This window comes from Danio rerio, chromosome 6 (assembly GCF_052040795.2).
Source record: "Danio rerio strain M-AB ecotype USA chromosome 6, GRCz13ab, whole genome shotgun sequence".
Classification (NCBI taxonomy): domain Eukaryota; kingdom Metazoa; phylum Chordata; class Actinopteri; order Cypriniformes; family Danionidae; genus Danio; species Danio rerio.
The window spans coordinates 17412501-17432641 of NC_141026.1; the positions used below are offsets into that span (position 1 = coordinate 17412501).

At 34.7% G+C, this 20141-nt stretch overlaps 1 protein-coding gene across 7 annotated transcripts; it reads left to right on the forward strand.

Moving 5' to 3' along the window:
- Positions 1 to 2568: 2568 nt before the first annotated feature.
- Positions 2569 to 19222, forward strand: zbedx (zinc finger BED-type containing X). 7 transcript variants are annotated; one of them, XM_087255895.1, is made up of 7 exons: positions 2569 to 2670; positions 6813 to 6862; positions 7271 to 7361; positions 8387 to 8546; positions 12295 to 12491; positions 15540 to 15800; positions 17095 to 19222. In XM_087255895.1, exons 5-7 carry the CDS (start codon positions 12324 to 12326, stop codon positions 18817 to 18819), a joined length of 2154 nt encoding a protein of 717 aa, XP_087112021.1. In that variant the 5' UTR covers positions 2569 to 2670; positions 6813 to 6862; positions 7271 to 7361; positions 8387 to 8546; positions 12295 to 12323; the 3' UTR covers positions 18820 to 19222. The 7 variants fall into 7 exon arrangements, with proteins under 7 accessions (XP_087112021.1, XP_087112020.1, XP_087112024.1 ...); XM_087255894.1 differs by having other exon boundaries at positions 7271 to 7343; XM_087255898.1 differs by lacking the exon at positions 15540 to 15800.
- The last annotated feature ends 919 nt before the right edge of the window (positions 19223 to 20141 follow it).

Consider the following 20141-nt stretch of genomic DNA (forward strand, 5'->3'; position numbering starts at 1 on the left):
GCCGGATATATTTTATGCAATATTTTAATGTGTATTTCTTTAGTTTAATTAGGAATGAACTATTTATGAGGCAACAGCCAAGCTTTTCTCCAATCTATATTATTAATTAATGCAGCCCAATGAAATTTACCTCATGTAATATGATTTCTTAGCTGAAGAATTAGATGAATATGCTTATTTTATTATTTTTTTAAATCATGAATGAAAATGCAGTCCAGCACTAATGCTGATTCCTTCATATTTTTTGTATTGTATATGACTTTTGACCAGATGCATTATTTTGTGGTAAGGATGATGAAACATTATTACATTTATTTTGTATGTGTGAATTTGTTCAGAAATTTTGGGTTGACCTTGATCATTATTTAAACACTCCTCCTACCTTTGCACAATCTTTTAGTTTAAAATAAATTATTTGTTATTACTCAGAATCTTCACAAAAATTAAAATAATTTATTTTCAACTTTTTTATCTTGTTTGGATTTTTTTTTATACATGAGCAAAAATCCATGGCTTCAGTCCCTACTTTGCGAAATTTTCTGATTGAAGTTGACTCACTGCTCAAACCTTTCCGTACGTGTAACAACAAAAAATGTGTTAGATTCTATAAAGAACTGTTGTCTATTGACTCTGATTTGAGTTAGATAGCTTTCCTGTAATGCTCTTAATTTATTTATTTTCATACACTTTTATACAATTGTAATTTACTTACCCCTTCCTTTGTTTTGTTAGCCTTTTTTTCTTTCTGCAGCTAATTTAGCTTGTATTTTTCCTCTTTTGTATCTCTCTTATATTTATCTCCTGATTGTTGTTGTATATTTTCATTCTTTAATAAATAAAATAATAAATAAATACATACCTTATGCATTAATACTGTTTTCATACAAACAGAGTTCTAAAAATTAAATGGCAAGTGCAACCTTTAAGTTCAGTAATATGCACAGTCTGTCAATAATAAATAGCTTAATTAGTGAAACATCTATAGCAAGACAGGACATGGTGAATGAGGTGATGCAAGACTGTATGGACTTTTTGTGAGCTTCTTGTGGGTTCCTGGTCACATAAGAGAAGTCGGCAATAAAGAGGCACATCAGCTGGCTAAACAAGCATTACAACAAACTCAATTAGAAATTAAAATAACATTTAGTAAGTCTGAAGAGAAAAGCATGATTGCAAAGGAAATAGGTATTAAATGGCAGAGGGAGTGGGATAATGGAGATAAAGGTAGGCATATGCATTGTGTTCAAGGATTTGTGGATGTTGTTAGAAATAAGTTTGGTAATTGAAGAAATGATGTGGTGATAACAAGGCTGAGTGTTGGTCATTGTTTGTTAGATCAATACAGGTACAGAATAGGAACGCATGAGACCGACTGTTATACGGTATAAATAATCTGACACTTTAGACCTTGTTAGGAAATGGTTAAAATCAAATTAAAATAATACAGCAATTAATTAATTACTTAAAAACAAAATTGATAAATATAATTTAAGAATGGTTTAGTAAAATTAAAGAATTGTACATTTATTCAGGTATTAATTTCTAAAAAAAAATTATTCCCTCTATCAAATTTCCCTTTTTATTTTATTTTAACTCATTTATTTTTCCCTGTTCTCTCTTCCCCCTGGTAATCTCATTCCCTCCATTCTTATCATAAAGGCGAATTATTGGTTTGTAAACATTCAGGATGCGCATGCATCGAGGTTGCAGAAAAAAACGGAAGCGCGAGGGAATGACATTCGATGCGGTACAGAGTTTGTTGTTGTATTAGAGATAAGTTTTATTGATTACATATTATATATATATATATATATATATATATATATATATATATATATATATATATATATATATATATATATATATATATATATAATTTAAATTTTTTATTAAATATTATAACAGCTTGTCACCTAGTAAAATTATCATTAAAGTGAGTGGCGTTTGTCTGACAGGTCCATTTGCGATAGCACCTTCTCAATGGATATTGGATGAGATGAAATGGCCAAGCATCCAGCCCAAAACATACAACTTTCTCACTGAAACTCCAAGTGATTTTACAGGAGAGAAGTTAAAGGCCTACAAGTCTTTGGATGCCAACAATGAAATAAATAATGTTCCATGATCACCATGTTTACCTGTTTTTGCTGAAATCAGTACTGCAATCAAAAATGAGTAAAGTGTATGATTCAGCATAGCGGGAACTTACCTGATAAAATGAGAGCTGCAGAGTCGACCATTTTTAATTAAGTCCTCATTTAACTCCCTGTTAGCCAAAGATGTCTGCGGTTGGCATCAAAAGCTGTGTGGTGTACGGTAAAATTTAAGTTGTCTATTTTTGGACTTTCGATTTTGGCATCCTACCACACAACACAGCATGTTTGCTATTGCAACTGGTCTTTTTTTTTGCAACCGGTATGCACGGTTGAACCCGTGTGACGTCGTGTGATGTAGGTAAAAAAAAATCTTTTGATTTCATTCCTTTTCTACATGATGTGCTCCACACTCCTATACAGTAGGTGGCGGGAATGCACCATGTAAGTTGGTCTGCCAACCGCCATTAACCCCACAAGAAGAAGAAGAATGAAGAAGAAAATTCAATGGCTAAGATAACTTCTGTGTAATACAAACAGTATGTGGTTTACAGGTTCTTCTGCAGTATTTTGCACAGTAGGTGGCATTGACTTCTTGATTAGATGTGATTTTATACTGTCTAAAGATTTTATACTGTCTAAAGATCTGAACTCTTTTAAGATTTTATACTGTCTAAAGATCTGAAGATTACTTTTTCTTTAAAAACTTTAGGTTTTTAGTTTTTCTTAGGAATTGTAATTTACTAGTTTAGTAGTTTTAAAATGTGCACTTTTACTTTCCCTTAAGAGCATTTTTAGTGCTGTATCGGTACTCTATTTTCCTTCATCCTGCAGTCACTACTTAGTTTTTTCTTGTCTATGGGGATTGGCTAAAAGTGGAAAAATCAGTCCTGCTATTCCAGTCCAATCAAATAATTTTGCATCGTAATGAAAAATTTCAAGACATGTATCAAAGATATCCAAAATCTTTAAATGCAATCAACCAGGAGATTTTAGTCTGGTTAGACCGCATGTCACTGATGAGAAGGATGCCTACTGTATGATGACATAAAATCGCCAAATAGCCTTAATTACTGAATGTACTACAAAATGTTACATGTTACAAATGTTACAAAGGCCTATTTTTACTCATGAGTCATATTTACAACAGATATTTTTATTCTACTTGCACTACATTTTTGGGCAAGTAATGAAACTTACTTTTACTTGAATATAATTTTCAGTACTCTTTCCACCACTGCAAATATGTTAAACCATTGTCTTGCAAAACCATGGGTTATTTGTGATTACCATGGTTTAACTATGTACATTTTTATTTTATAGTAAAACTAGTTATTTTTTGTAAGGAGTCTTACCTTGGCAATGAAAGATTGAATAGGAATAAAAAAAGAATAAATAAGTTATAATAAATGAGAGCATAATGATATAAATTGCATCATGCTATTTCTGGATGTAGTTATGGATGATGCAATCATAACGCAACTTACATTATTGCTTAAACAATACATGCAATTGTTACTTCCTACTCAATTTAGTAGCCTATATGTAAAATGCAAATACATTTGCAGAAAAACATTGCAATTTAGTTGTTTTATTTCTCATATTTAAATTTAGCACATCTATAGCACATTGTTTAAATTATGTACATTTTATCTCTGAAGCAGAATTCGACAGTAAGGTATAACATTCAAGCAAAGAAAAAGAAAAAGCAATCAAAATTTGTCTTGCATTGATCAAATAATATTTCTAATTCCAAAATGATTGAACTCGACAATCAACCAAACTTCCAAATATGCAGTAAATTAGACCATGATTGTCAATGACAGTTTTTTTATTATTACAGAGAAATCAGTCTTTAGTTTGTGGTGCTTCTGTACAAAAGAGTTTTTGTATATATTTTTGTATTTATGACAGATCACAAATCACACATACATACTTTTGTCACACTAGTAAATGTGACTTTAAAAAAACAGTCTGTATCATTCAAAGGTTTGGGACAAATCAGATTTTTTTTTTATGTTTTTGAAAAAATCCAATTCTGCTCACCAAAGCTACATTTATTGAATAAAAAAATATAGTAACTGTAAACTTGTGAAATAATATAACAGAATAATTATTTTGAATGAATGTCATTTATTACATTACATTAAAATGTAATTTATTCATCTGCTGAAATTTGAGCATCATTACGTTAGTACTTGTGTCACATGATCCTTCAGAAATCGTTATAATATGCTGATTTCATGTTAAATTATTATCAGTAATGATGATTCTTATAATTAGGATTCTTAAATTATGTAAATATTTTTTACATGCTTTATAGTTTTGTGTAAACATTTTACTTTGTATAATTATTTGATGAAAAATAAATTAAATAAAAGATTACACTATACATTGATATGTAATTGCCAATAAAATAATAATAAAAACTAATAAAATAAAAGACACTTCTGAATGGTTTTATATCACAAATATGGAAACATATGACACACGCATCTCAACATTTTTCAACACTAACAATAATAATAATCATCATAATCATAAAAATAATCATAATAATTGTGTGTCTTGAGCAGAAGACCATCATTTTATCATGAATTCTGACAGATCACTTAAGGCTTAAGTATTTGTGATAAAAAAATCTGCTTTAAATCAAAATAATAAATTACATTTTGAACTACATGCAAAACAAAATCCATTATTTTATGTTTTACAATTGTTAGCATATTTTAGATCAAATAAATGCAGCCGTTTAAAAAATCATACTCATCCCACTTTTGACTTGTAGTGTAAATCCTGTAGTGTATAAGATATTGAATATTATTGTAGTGATGTTGTGTATGGTAATGTCATTGAGGCTTAATATATGAACATTTAATGATGCTCTGTGAATGTTGCAGGGTCAGTGAAGTAAAAAATTCCTGTTTAACTGCAGGAAGTGTATTGTGACAGACTACAGTTATTGGAGGAGTTGTGTAATAGGAAATAACAAGTCTAACTATTTGCAAAGGTCCTGGAATGTACATTGTTAGTTGAGGATATACTTGTACTTAACAAGGATGACTTGACAAACTCACATATACACAGTATTTCATTGGACTATCTGTGATTTTTATAGGTCAATTGCTTGCATAAATGGTACACACATGTGTGGTCATTTGAGTAATACATTTTCTTTAAAATAAATAAATATTACTTTTATATAAATTTAAATTTTAAGTATAGGATATTTTGTTTATTAAAATGTTTTTATCAATTTTATCTTAGGTACTTTTTTTTCTATTTTTAAACGTAAATAAACATTTTGAAAAAAAAAATTATAGAAAAGTTATAGAAAGTTATATAGTTAAAGTTATAGAATTTTATATTTACAACTTAAAGTTTCTTATGAATTATAGTGTCACAATCACAAACGATACAGGCTTGTAGATCACTGGGAATCATTCACTTTCAATCATTACTACAAATCTGTAACCATATGGACTACAAATCCTGTCATGCACCACACACTCACACCTGTTCCAGTTTTCCGTTGATTGCTAACACTCACTGAAGCTGTTCAGAGCAGATTTCATGGACTTTAAAAGCAGCACAGACACACACACTAGTTGCTGAGTTTTGTTTATCTATGAGCATTACGATGTGGTTTTCCTTGTTTAGCCTAGTCGTGGTTTGACCCTTTGTTTTGTCTGTTTGTTTTGATTCATTGCTGCCTGTATTGACTATTTGCCTGTTCTTTGACCACAACTTTGGATTGCTCTGCATGTACCTGTTTGACCCTGTTGACCATTTGCCTGCCTGACCATTCTTGTAATAAATTGTACGTGGATCCACACCTCACACTTCTGTTGTCAGAATCTCTTCACATAACATATAGAATATTTTCTTTTAAAATGTCAATTTATTTTAAGTATTTTGTATGGATATTTATAAAAAAGAATTTAAAATAAGAAATTATAGTAAGAATGTATAATGTATAGAATTTGTAAGACATTTTTTAAAGCAGTAAATCCCAAAGTAGGGCCTGTGGGTCAAAGTTGGCACATTGTAACCTTTGATTTGGCCAACCATCCCGTCTGAGAAGAGAGTGAGAATGGTAGAGAGGGCTTGGGTCAAATCCCTTTAACACAGAGATTGCAATTTTTGATTTGACGCAACATTTTTTTGTTTGTTTGTTTTATTGAGCTACAAAATAACAAACAAATTAAATGTTTCAATTAAATGTTGTAAATAAATCAGAATTGTTCTAAGGACTGAATTGTAGCTGGAAGGGCATTTGCTTTGTAAAACATATGCTGGAATAGTTGGCGGTTCATTCCGCTGTGGCGACCTCTGAAATAGAGACTAAGCCGAAGGAAAACAAATGAATGAATCAGATTTTTTAAAATGCAAATACTGTCACTCGACGGATAGAGAACTATGCAGGAGACATTGGTGTACAAATCAAGCTAAAGGCAGTGTAATTCTGTAATGAATAAGATTGTTTACTGTAATAAGTTCAATATAAAATGTAAAAAATATACTATATTTGTTAATATTAAGCAATGCTTTCTAATAAGTTTTTTAAATATCATTAAATAAACTGGGGGGAGGAGGGGCATGGTGGCACAGTGGGTAGTGATGTTGCCTCACAGCAAAAAGGTCGCTAGTTTGAGCCTCAGCTGGATCAGTTTGCATTTCTGTGTGGAGTTTGCATGTGTCCATGTGGTTTTCTTCCAGGTTCTCTGGTTTCCCCACAAGTCCAAGGACATGTGCTACAGGTGAAATGGGTAAGCTAAATTGTTCGTAGTGTATGTGTGTGAATGAGAGTGTGTGGGTGTTTTCCAGTAATGGGTTGCAGCTGAAAGGGCATTTGTTGCATAAAACATGTGCTGGGTAAGTTGGCGGTTCATTCTGCTGTGGTGACCCCTGATGAATAAAGGGACTAAGCCAAAACAAAAATAAATGAATGAATGAATGAATGAATAAATTAGAAAATTACCCAATGGTAACTATATTTAACTTCGGCCCACTAGCCTCAATCATGTTTGGTTTTTTACCCTCCATAAGAAAAAGTTTGGGCACCCCTAGTAAGGGCCTGAATTATATGATTACCTTAGTGTCATCCCTTATCAGAGTAAAACTGAAATAATATGTGTGTCATTGTTTTTTCTGTATGCCAAATGATGTTTCCTCAGGATCTTCAGGCCCATTGAAGAGATCACAGAAACCTCTCATGTGGAAATGCAAGCCTACCCCCCACTAACAAAGGTCCAGAACTTGCCAATGGTCCAGAATTTTTGCCACTATCTTCTCATTTGTTCTATTTTGACTGCTATGCCATCATAAATTGTGCAAAAAAACCATCAAAGGTTTTAAGACCACGCAGAATATGACATATATGAAGTCAGCTTTCACCAGTGACCTATTGTTAAATAGAAAAAACATTTTATAAGAAGCCTAACTTTATTCTAAATCTTGGACCTTATTCATGAAAGAAAAAATTGACCAATGAAATGATCCGAAGCTCTAAAAGCGGCCTATATTAAAGTTAATTTTAACAGTAAAAGGTTTAAAATATTTAAATTTTCAAGAGAGGCTAGAAAAAATCGTGAAGCTCTAGATTATTATTAAGTTTTAATTGTTTTTATTCAAATGGTCAAATTCTGAATGAGGAAAGCTGTATGTGTTGGCCAGTTTTTTATTTGTCTAGTATATGAAAACAGGCTACATTTTTTTCCTAATAGTTTATGATGTAGTAACTTAGTATTTAAATTTCTTTATTTTAAATCTTTTGGTACATCAAAAATTGACTATCTGACAAGCTAATCCAGCTAAAAATATAGCTTAAAATATCACTAAATGGAGTATGCTTAAACCTCATTATTAAATAGAAAATGAGGTGAAAAACTGCAAAACAAAGTCCACTTTTTTAAGAAAAAAAGAAAAAGAACCAGGCTGGCTATGGGCCTCAAATGGACGTTTGATGCTACTTGAACAGCTGGAAAAAGATGTACATTTTACTGTGTAAAATTATTTTATTTATTTATTTTTTATTTTTTTGAAAGAATTCTTAAGAATTCAGACTTTTTAAATAATTCTGTTTAGTAGCAAGCTGTGAGTTTGGATGTTAATTGTATCAGTTTTGAACCAGTTTTGATAAGATGGCTGACAGTGCAAGAAACAACCTTGAGTATGAAACAGATTGTACTTTTTGTGTGTGTGTGTGTGTGTGTGTGTGTGTGTGTGTGTGTGTGTGTGTGTGTGTGTGTGTGTGTGTTCATGTTCTATTCATTTGTGGATAATTTTTTCAGGTCCGGGGTCAGCTGTGAATAGCTTAGTGGCTGTCTGACTTACAACTCCTGTCTCTATCCTATCTTGAAAGAGGATCAGACCCCATCTCTGTGTATCTCGTCAGGGATTGTTTATCGGGATTTTAACCAATCTGGTTAAAAGGCTAATTTGTATGACAAGGTAAGTGATGCATATTACAGTATAAATCTTGTTGCTTTGATATTGTAAGCAGAGTGGCCTACAAACTCTTTGCGAGTGTTGAAGCTGGCTTCTGCTGATGAAGTATCTGAAATGCTAATGAACTATCTTCAGTAAACTTCATTTATTTGAATCCCTGACTCTTCATCTGACAGACTGGATTTTTTGGGTTAAAACTGTCTTGTTCATGCTTTGGCTACATCTGGGATTGAATATTGTATTTCTCTCTTATTTGCATGCCTTATGAACTACTTTGTGATTACAGATAATTCAGAATTTAGCATCTTGTAAGCTGCTCTTGTGATTCTTTGATCATATAACTCAAATTCTTACATCCCTAATAACTCTAATCATATAACAAAATACTACATTTCTCATACAAAGCTCTAAATAAATTGGCATGTCATTTTCTTTCTGATCTTCTCCATTTGTACACTCCTTTGTGCTTTCTGAGATCATCTTCTGCTAAATTACTGTCTGTTCCAAGCTTAAAGATGACTTAATCTGCTAATAGGGCTTTTAGTTGCACAGTACAGGACTTATGGAATTTAACGTGTTCATCATTCATTCATCTTCTGCCGCTTTTCCGGGGCCGGGTCGCGGGGGCAGCAGTCTTAGGAGAAAACCCTAGACTTCCCTATCCCCAGACACTTCCTCCAGCTCCTCCGGGGGGATCCCGAGGCGTTCCCAGGCCAGCCGAGAGACATTGTCCCTCCAGCGTGTCCTGGGTCTTCCCCGGGGCCGCCTCCCGGTGGGACATGCCTGGAACACCTCCCTAGGTAGGCGTCCAGGAAGCATCCGAAACAGATGCCCGAGCCACCTCAGCTGACTTTTCTTGATGTGGAGGAGCAGCGAATCTACTCCGAGCCCCTCCCGGGTGTCAGAGCTCCTCACCCTATCCATAAGAGTGCGCCCTGCCAGCCTTCGAAGGAAACTCATTTCGGCTGCTTATTTCCGAGATCTTGTCCTTTCGGTCATGATCCAAAGCTCATGACCATAGGTGAGAGTAGGAATGTAGATTGACCGGTAAATCGAGAGCTTTGCCTTTCGCCTCGGCTCCTTCTTCACCACAACGGACCGGTACATCGACCGCATTACTGCTGCCGATGCACCAATCCGCCTGTCAATCTCACGTTCCATCCTTCCCTCACTCGTGAACAAAACCCAGAGATACTTAAACTCCTCCACCTGGGGTAAGGACCTTTCTCCAACCTGGAGATGGCAAACCACCTTTTTCCAGTGGAGCACCATCGCCTCGGACTTGGAGGTGCTGATTCTCATCCCAGCCGCGTCACACTCGGCAGCAAACCCCAGTGCATTCTGAAGGTGCATGTCTGATGAAGCCAATAGAACAACATCGTCTGCGAATAACAGAGATGAAATCCTGTGTTCCCCAAACCGGACCCTCTCCAGCCCAAGGCTGAGCCTTGAAATTTTGTTCATAAAAATTATGAATAGAATTGGTCACAAGGGGCAGCCCTGCCGGAGTCCAACATGCACTGGAAACAAATCTGACTTATTGCCGGCAATGCGAACCAGACTCCTACTCTGTTCATACAGGGACGAGACAGCCCTCAACAGATCGCCTCTGACCCCATACTCCCCAAGCACCCTCCACAGAATGCCGCGGGGGACACGATCAAATGCCTTCTTCAAGTCCACAAAACACATGTGGACTGGTTGAGCATACTCCCATGAACCTTCGAGCACCCTGGTGAGGGTATAGAGCTGGTCCAGTGTACCACGGCCCGGACAAAAACCGCATTAATTTAATGTGTTTAATATATATATTTTTGTATGTATATACAGTATATATACAGTATATATGTATTGCACACGTGTATAGAGATTTTTAATCACAAATATAAAATGTTTGAAAATGTTACAAACCATATTTAAAAAGAAAAGCACTTTCTTAAAGGAAAAACAAAGTAAATACCTAATCTACTTTTATTCATGCTTTTTAAAAGACCATGCTTTTTGGTAACAGGAATGAAAAAAATTGCATCCATCTGCCATTTTAATACCTTGTAAATATTCCAAAATGTACATAAAATATATAATATTTAAAAAAATATACAATTAAGTTATTTTATATGAACAGATGCATATTTTGAAAGGTTAAGTAGCCTATTTTTTGTTATCAGATTTTGCTATGAAAAAAAGTTACATTTTGAAGAGTTACAAGAAGCAAAAGACGTAAGGTGTAAATGTATAGCGTACTGGTAAACTGTAATAAATATTGCAGTAGCCTACATTGAGGTACATTGTAGCACTCTGTTTATATTATTATAGTTATTGTTGGCCTTTTACCACACAATTCTTACCATATAATTAGCATAACACAACAGTATAGGACTAAACCCAGGGTGCAAATTACAGAGGGGGTTGGGGCAATTGACATTCTTAATTGGCGCTTGACCCCCCTGAAGGATGTCAATACAAGATCTATAGGGGTCAGCCCTTCAATACTGAGGAATAATTCAGTCTGGTCTGTATTTTAAATAGTAATATTATTAAATAAAATAATAGATAATATAAATACACATTTATTTACTCCTATAATGGTTCATACTATTGTGAATGTGTCAATATGTGAGAAAAAATTCATTCAACAATCCTGAAACTGGCAGGAGCAAGATGAACAACAGACATCATGATGGGCTATATGCACACAGACTTTTAGTTTCAGTCAGCCAGCTCCACGGCTTCCGGTGACTTGTCACCCCATACAAATTTGCTATGTTTAAGATCTGATTTCTTAAAAAAAAAAAGCTATCTTCACTGCCTGGTTGAAATACAATATAAAGTTGGTATCAGACCAAACAAAAAGCACTGCATTAAATTATATTTTTCTGCACCATGTCTTTAAAATTTGGAAATCAATTTTACCCCAGTAATTTTAATGGAGATTTTGTACTTGCCTGCTGCTAATGATAGTGTCTGCGCTTAAGGCATACTGCATCTTTCGTCTCTTTTTACACTTTAACAACCAAAAAGATGCTCAAGTCTATTTAACTGATTATATTAGAATTACATTACAACATTGATGCTGTAAAAGAAACCTTATGAAATTGAAAACAGTCACATAAACCTTTCCCCGGAAGTTCAACGGCTGAAAAACACTAGCTGTGCATATAGAACATTGTTCACAAGACACTTTTAATTTAAAATAGGTGTTTGTATCAACATAGAGCTTCTAAGTAAAGTCAAATTAGACACATAGCTTGTATCATTTGACCTGCAGTAACGTCTAAAATAGCTAATCAGAACATAGGTCAGAATCATACACTAAAGAGGGCATTCCCTCTAAACGCTGAAAACTTAAATCTGCTTTATTAATAAACTAGAGGTAATTAAAAATAAATACATGAAATAGTTGACCAAAAAACTAAACCATTCAATTCACTATAGTATATTTACATTCAATTACTAAAGTATGATTTAATATGGGGGAAAACTGTTTTCTGCCAAAAGATGGCGGTAATGAGCAACTTTGGTCTATCCTCCGCCAAACCAGCAAAGGGGAAAGAGAAGAAAAACGTTTCACAGGAAATGCGCCTCTGTTGTTTGGTAGTAACGGACTACTCGATATTTGGATTACGTAATTAGATTACAAAAATCTAGAGTCTGCATCTGGAATAGGATATATTCTATTTATTTATTTATTACACTATTAAATAGTACTAAGCGAACGCAATTTACTGTGTTTGTTCCTACGTTTTTAAAGCGCTGTCCAGACCGGAGCCTCGTGTGAAGATGGAGAGATCTCGTACAGCTTTTGACCACTGGATGCACAAACACTACTTCACGTACAGGGATACAAGAGGAAGAAACATTACTGTTCAGTGCAACCTCTGCCTCCCGAAGATCAACATCTTGTCCACCGCAAGGGACTCCACGTCTAATCTGAAGAAGCATTTAGAGGTACTTTTGCACGTTTTCTCAAATCCATATCTAATGATTGCAGCTTTTATTGTGTATTTTGAGTTTGAGGGGCCAACATTACTGCGCAAAAGTAGACTGTTTTTGGATTCCCTGGTGGGTCCCAGCCACATACTTTTGCCACACTCCTAAATTTGAGCAAAAGCAAACAACATGTAATGTATAACCAATGCAAATTAGTGACTAATAAACGCAAGTAGGCGCTGGTTTTTAGTTGAACTGTTTTTCAGGGTAAGTTTGGAGCGAAACGTGGGCAAATAATCAACAAAAGTGGGAGTGGTTTTGAGTTCAGAGCAAACTTAATTTCTTCTGTAAATGTAAAAAGTTTGATCGTAGTTAAATTAAGTCTAGTTTTCGCCTAGTAATAACAACATAAAGCTCTTCATTTATATTTTTGTATGTTATCTTAAATATTTTGCTTTAGATAAGGTTTGCAGAATACTTTCTTACGTTTAAACAATGCATTTACTATTGTTCTGCGAACTCTTTCGTTCTTGTCGACCCTACAGTGATGCAAACAACACATCAGTGGCATTATTTTACTTTAATACGTGTTCATTTGGAGAGTGAGTTGTAGTACCGCGTGGTCGCCTTTTCTGTTTGTTATTGTGCTTTGCGGGAGATACATGCTTATTGTGTCGCTATTACAAGTAATTCAACAACATCTCGCTCGATGTTTGTGGAATTTACTGTAAAACTATCGAAGCGTGCACGTCCTCCATAGATTTGCGTTAAAAAGGGCAAAAGCTCGTCCAAGAAAATGGCGGACGGCAGCAGTTTTATGGCAAGCCGTTTTAATGTTTGATACACAAAACCTACCAGTTTCTGTTTTTAAGTTACTAGTACTTATTTTCTACAAGTTAATATCTTTGCATTTAAGTTCTTATACATTGTCTGCGTGTAGTGCTTTTCTTTAATGTTATTAAGTAGATATTACTACTAATTATTCATTAGATACTGGAACTTATTTTAGCAGTGACTAGTAAGTTTTCTGGTATTTGTAGTGTAACAAATTAACTTTTTTTGCCTTTGTAGCTATTTAATTGGTATTATTACTTGTTTATTAGTATATTTTGTAGTTATTACTAGAAACAATTCTAATCTTTTAGTCAGATCATCATTTTTATTTATCTTGTTATGGCTAATCGTAATGGCCAGATCAGAACTCACTTAAACATTTTAGTTTCATTTTTGTTTTACTAGTAACCTTTTACATAAGTGAGTATATTGACTAGATAATCCGCTTGTTAAGTCGTGACGTATGAAATACTGTTTCCAGGTCAACACCGCTATTTGTTTAAGTTGAGAAAATATTAGTTTATTATCAATTTTAAGTCATATCACAAAGTACATTTATATAAAGTCATAGTGTACACAACAGTCTTTAAACTTGCTGCATCACAGACATTAATATTTTAACAATTTACAAAAAAAATGAATCCTCTTGTGGCAATCGGATATTAGGGCTAAACAATCTACGGACATTTTTTGCTATTTCTGTGGAGAATTTTTGTAAATAAAATAAATAAATCTGCAGATTTATGCAGAACGATTTTTGGAGTATCAAGTCTCTCATATATCTACTAAAAGACAGAAAATATTACTTTACAAACTGTATTGTAAAAAAATCATATTAACATTTTAATATTGCTGTTATTATATCACAATAATATTAGTGAAATAAATTTAAAACTGAATAAATATAAATTGACACAAATTTACACAAGTAAATACATAGACTCAATAATGGGCTAAAATCTGCAAATTCTTGTGGGCGCAGATTCCGTGTGGGCCTAAATATTATTAGGTATGGATGTATATAAATTACGATTGTGATTTTGGAAAGTAATACAGTGTTTTGTAAACGCTTATTATTACTATTTGTTAAGTCACCACATAAAGTTTGATATAGCGCTTGGACCTGGAAGCCGCTTCACGTGACATCACACCTTAACAAGCAGATAGTAACTAATGAGGTACTAGCATATAACAAACTAGTTAGTATTAGTTCCTATTTAATAAGTAGAAAAACCTAATGGATAAGTACTATTATGTAGTAAATAAGAACTAATGTTTAATTAATAGATGAGAGTACAAGTGCCTAAAAAATATTAGTAAATACATATTACTTGTTATTAATTACCTGAATGCATAAATCAAAACAGTAATGAAATAAGTGCTTCATATAATTAATAAGTAGCAAAGTCTAATTATAAAATGTACAAGTGACTATAGAATAAGCACTAGTATGTAATGAATGTAGCCAACTGAATAAGTACTAATTATTTATGGAAAAAAAAATACTACTAGCATGATAATGGATTTCAACATTTTTTTTAGATTAAATGTTAAAGGCTTGCCATAAAAGTTGAAAATGCAGGATTGGTCAAGGTTTCAGGTTGGTTTAGGAAAGTGTCTCAACTTTTCTGTACGAAAAGGCGGTGTTCGACATTACCATTTATGAACTGGATGTCATGTAGTTTATAATATAAGAAAATAATAAATTCAGATAATTAAAAGAGGAAAAACAAGGGTTTCTTTCAATGAAAATATACAGTGCATAGTGCAGTTTTGGTCAGAAAACTTTGCTTTACAGTTCTTTCATCTTTGAAACAATCAAATGTTAAACTATTCACTCCTCATTGTATTGGTGGTTAATTAAAAAAAAAAATATATCATTATTATTATTATTAAAAAATATCTTAGTTATGCATGGATATTCTCTAGTTGTTCAGAATTATGGGATTGAATGTGTGCACTTGACAGTCTTCAACATGATTTTACACGCTAAATAAAGCATTATAAAAGGATTGGGGCAACATGCAAGTTTGTAATAGTATGTTTTTGTTCCAAGCAAAGTAATGGTATGATGGTTTTATGGTACACTGTTTTAAATACAGGCGGTTTTGATTTTACAACAGGTTATTGTAACATTCTAACAAGTTAGAGTTTATAAAAAAAAAACTATACATTTAATTTAAGAGAGAATCATAAATGTCTAAATTGCGCCTTTCTCCTCTTTTATTTAAGTGTCACTCACCTCACCTGATGCGCAAACACCAGCACATCGAAATGTCGGAGCCTGAGCCTCTTTTTCTCCCACCCAAGCGGCTGAAATCCGCAGTCTGGGAGTATTTTGGGTATTATAAAGACCCAGGAGGCACCATCATTGCTGATGGTCGTCCAGTTTGTAGAATGTGTCGGAAAAAAGTGTCGGCACGTTCGGGCAACACTTCAAACATGCAGCACCATCTTCGTGACCACCACCCCATGGAATTTGCAAAGCTCAATGTAAGTGAACATGTTATGAAACGCCAGCTAATAAATTGTAGATCGCCTTTTATAAAACACATACGCAAACTAAATGCACTTCCGCAAGATTTATATTAACTTAATTGCGTAAGAAAGGTGAACTTTGCTTGTGTTTTCTGTAAGCTCCTAATACATCTATAGCCCAACTGTTAATTAGTACAAATAAAATAGAAAATACTGTGTGAAATAAATCATGTTTGATTATAGCGATTTCAGTGTACCATAAACATCTCATACCGTTACGCTTCTTGTACAGCTTGCTTGAAAACTTTTGCCCTACTTTCTACAAGTAATTGTATTTAAAAAAAATGCAATAATTTCCTCATACTTAAATTGTTCCAAACCTAAATATGCTACTTAAAGAAAATTATTAAAATAGGGGTGATAGGGAACTCATTTTAGGGCTGCACAATATATAAATGTTTTTGTGATAATAGTATATGAAATATCCATATCGCAGAGAGGTGCAATGCATTACATTTAATTTTATGTGCCAAGCATTTGTGTTGCATGGCAAGTTGTTTATCCAAATTGGACCAATTAGATGAGGTCTTGCTACATTTATACCTGCCTTTCCAGCAGGTACTGATATGCTGTTGGCTAGATCAGTCTCAAAGGTGAACCTAGTGTCCTAGAAAAGAGAGTTGGAAATAAAAATTACTGGTGGGAATAGAGACAAGACTAAATGTTTGCATTTTGACCTTTTTTGTTGTTGTTTTTTTGTAGATTATAAGATCAGAAAAATGTATATTCCCTATTTTATTTGATAATTTAATAAATAATTTTTAAATAATAGCCAATAACAATTGCATTACCTATGGGAAATATAATAACACAAAAAATATAATTGATTCAATATTAAGCAAAAATGTTCATATTTCGTGCAGCTCTAACATGTATTTCTTGTAGGATTTAAACATTTTGCATGTCACCTTAAACGTAATCGCAGCTCATTAGTAGAGACTCCAAAACATGGTGTCTGAAATTGTAAACATGCCAAACTTTCATCACTTAACCTACAATTATAAATGATCTGCTGTTCGATTTTGGACATGTCGCTGAAATGGGTATGTGAGAGGGGGGAAGACATTAAGAGTATGCACTGCACTGTTTGAAAAAGGTTCTCCAGGAACGAGGTTAAAAACTGCTGTTGTAGTGTAACGCATGTCTAAACTATTTACCATCTTTTAACTGCTTTATTGTTTACTGTGCTTTGATCATCTCATTTAAGCAAAGTAAATAAAAGTTTTGATTCATTGTTTTTGTCCTACAGAGAAAACATGCAGTGCCGTGTAGGAAAAGATTAAGGGAAGCAGCAGGCATCGATGGATCAAGTTCATTTGCAACAAACATTTTGGAAAATCAAACGGAAGAATCATCGGAAGCAAAAGATGATAAGAACGACTCCACCATTTATTATCAAACATCACAATCCAGGCTAAATGCCTTGGTTTTTAATTTTATCGTGGAGGATGTGCAACCCATCTCAATTCTAGAGCAACCTGGCTTTAGGAAGTTGATCGAAGCCCTAAGCAGAGGCAAACGAGTCATGAGTCCGAATGCATTCGTCACTAGGCTTGAAATGGCATTTGATAAAATGAAAACGGAGCTAAAAGCGAAACTCAGCAAAGTACAGACATTATGCACAACCGCTGATATATGGTCAGTGCAGGACAGAAGTTATTTTGGAATGACTTGCCACTGGCTTGAAGACAATCTGGAAAGGAGGTCTGCTGCTCTTGCCTGCACAAGAATCCCTAGCAACTACACTTGTGAAACAATTATTGCTAAAATTCAAGAAACTCATTCTTCTTTTAACATCGAGAGCAAAGTTCAGGCAACCGTCACTGACAACGGTAACAATTTCGTCAAAGCCTTTAAAGAGTTTTCTTCTGATGATGAGCAAGAAGTGGAGCAAAGTCAGTTTGAGGATTTGGGCAGTATTCTTTGTGATGGAGATATAGGTGGAGATTTCTTTCTGAGTTATTTCTTACCACCACACCAGCGGTGTGCGGGTCAAACATTGACCACAATTGCATCGAAGGATCTAGCGGAGGCCGTCACAAAGGGACCGGCTGGCAAAGTTCGCAGCAGCGCAGCTGGAAAGTGTGCAAAGATATGGCACAAGGCCGAGTCCTCCATGGAAACTGCAGTTGCAATGGAATCCATTGCGAACATGAAATTCACACTTCCTTGCCTGAATCAGTGGAGCTCGGAATACTACGCCATTAATAAGCTGATGACACTCAATGATTCACAACTTAATGAACTGACCGAACTTTTGGGTGTCCCTCACTTTACACCTGATGAAACATCGTACCTCACTGAATATACAGATGTCTTCAAACCAGTGGCTTTTGCTCTTGACCTTTTGCAGGGCGAAGAAAAGTGTTTTCTTGGCATCGTGATACCAACATTGTTGACCCTTAAAAGAAAGCTTGAGGAAAAGGCAGCAAACACTCGCCTTTTCTCCAAGGCCATTGAAGAAACGGTAAAGGCAATTGACACTCGCTTCAAGCAGGTGTTTGAGAGTTCTGATGCCAGGCTGGCCACAGTCACCACGCCTCAGTTCAGACTGTGGTGGTTACCAGAAGAGGAGAGGGAAGTGCTTCGGGCACAGTTAATTACTGAAGTTCTACAGGTAGACCAAGGGACTGAAGAACCAGAGACTAATGGAGGCGCCGTTCACGAGGATGAATTCTTTTCGTATGGACCTGGAAGTCCTGGCTACAAATGTGGAAAGAGAGAAGCAGCGGAAGAGGTGTGGCTGTATCTGCAGGGCACAAAGAAAGATCTGAAATGCCTCAATGAATTTCCAGGGGTGAAAAAAGTGTTCATCAAGTTCAATACAACTTTGCCATCAAGTGCCCCTGTACAACAGCTCTTCAACAGTGGGGGCAATAACGTCAACCCAAAAGGAAATCCTCTCACAGATGAACAGTTTGAGCATGTGCTCCTGCTACGCTACAACAGCAAAATCATCTCCACTTTGGAATAAATCATGAGGTAACATTGCTGAGGTTTGTTGTAAAATAGCTTCTTTTTACATGATTTTTTTGTACAGTATAGGTCATACATATGCTCTGTCCTTTTTTATTTTGTCCCATCAAAATATTAGGTTCACACAAACGCATTTGCCACCAAAAAAAAAAACTAATGTTTATTTCTTAGTAAACGTGTAAACAAAGTTTGGACTAGTCTAGAACTGTTTATAGAATGTGTTAGTCATTGCATAATGTAGATGCATACGAATATTTGTGTCATGTTTAGAGCTGTATTATGCGTATAAATGCGTAACTAATCACACAAAAGTTGCCACATTACTTGGCACTCGTACACACAATGCTTGGTGGAAGGAATGTTTAATCTGATTATCATTACTAATAAAATTATTTTCTGAATTTTGGTCTCCTCTATGGTTTCTGCAATTTTGTAAGGGCAGCATTAGAGATTTTACCATGATCAGGTGGGATTCAAGCAATTCATTTGTTGCTACTCATTTACATTTGTCGCAGCATAAATTGAGACTTAGAGCAGGCAATGCTTTTCCAATCTTCCGTTGTTCAATTTTGGTGATCCTGTGTGAATTGTAGCTTCAGTTATTCTTAGCAGGCAGGAGTGGCACCCGGTGTGGTCTTCTGCTGCTGTAGCCCATCCTCCTTATGGTTGGATGGGTTGTGCATTCAGAGATGCTCTTCTGCATACCTCGGAATTACAGTTGCCTTTCTATCAGCTGGAACCAGTCTGGCCATTCTCCTTCTACCTCTGGCATCAACAAGGCATTAGTGCCCACAGAACTGCCGCTCACTGGATATTTTATCTTTTTCAGACCATTCTCTGTAAACCCTAGAGATGGTTGTGCATAAAAATCTTAGTAGATCAGCAGTTTCTGAAATGCTCAGACAAGCCCATCTGGCACCAATAACCATGACATGTTCAAAGTCACTTAAATCACCTTTCTTCCCCATTCTGATGCTCGCAGCAGATCGTCTTGATCATGTCTACATGCCTAAATGCATTGAGTTGCTGCCATTTAATTGGCTGATTAGAAATTTGTTAACGAGCAGTTGGACAGGTGTACCTAATAAAGTGGCCGGTGAGTGTATTTTAGTTGCATATTGCTTTAATTGGATCTTTTATGGTATAATAAAGATGTTATTTTTTGACTTGTTTACAAAAAAACCTTTGAGACTATAATCTAGCAATATTTGTTCACTGTAGAAGGCACGTACATAGCTGCTGTTTTTTCACTGTCAGCTGGAAAAAAAAAAAAAAAACCTTCACATTGCTTAACCGTGATATGATCTCTCTTTTTCTGCC

Bases quoted from the DNA above. Each gene is read 5' to 3' on its own strand.
- zbedx (XM_087255893.1), top strand. From the start codon at position 12,014: ATGGGGGAAAACTGTTTTCTGCCAAAAGATGGCGGTAATGAGCAACTT. The intron at 12,138-12,294 runs GTAGTAACGGAC...ACGTTTTTAAAG, and splicing joins AAATGCGCCTCTGTTGTTTG to CGCTGTCCAGACCGGAGCCT. The intron at 15,801-17,094 runs GTAAGTGAACAT...TTTGTCCTACAG, and splicing joins TGGAATTTGCAAAGCTCAAT to AGAAAACATGCAGTGCCGTG.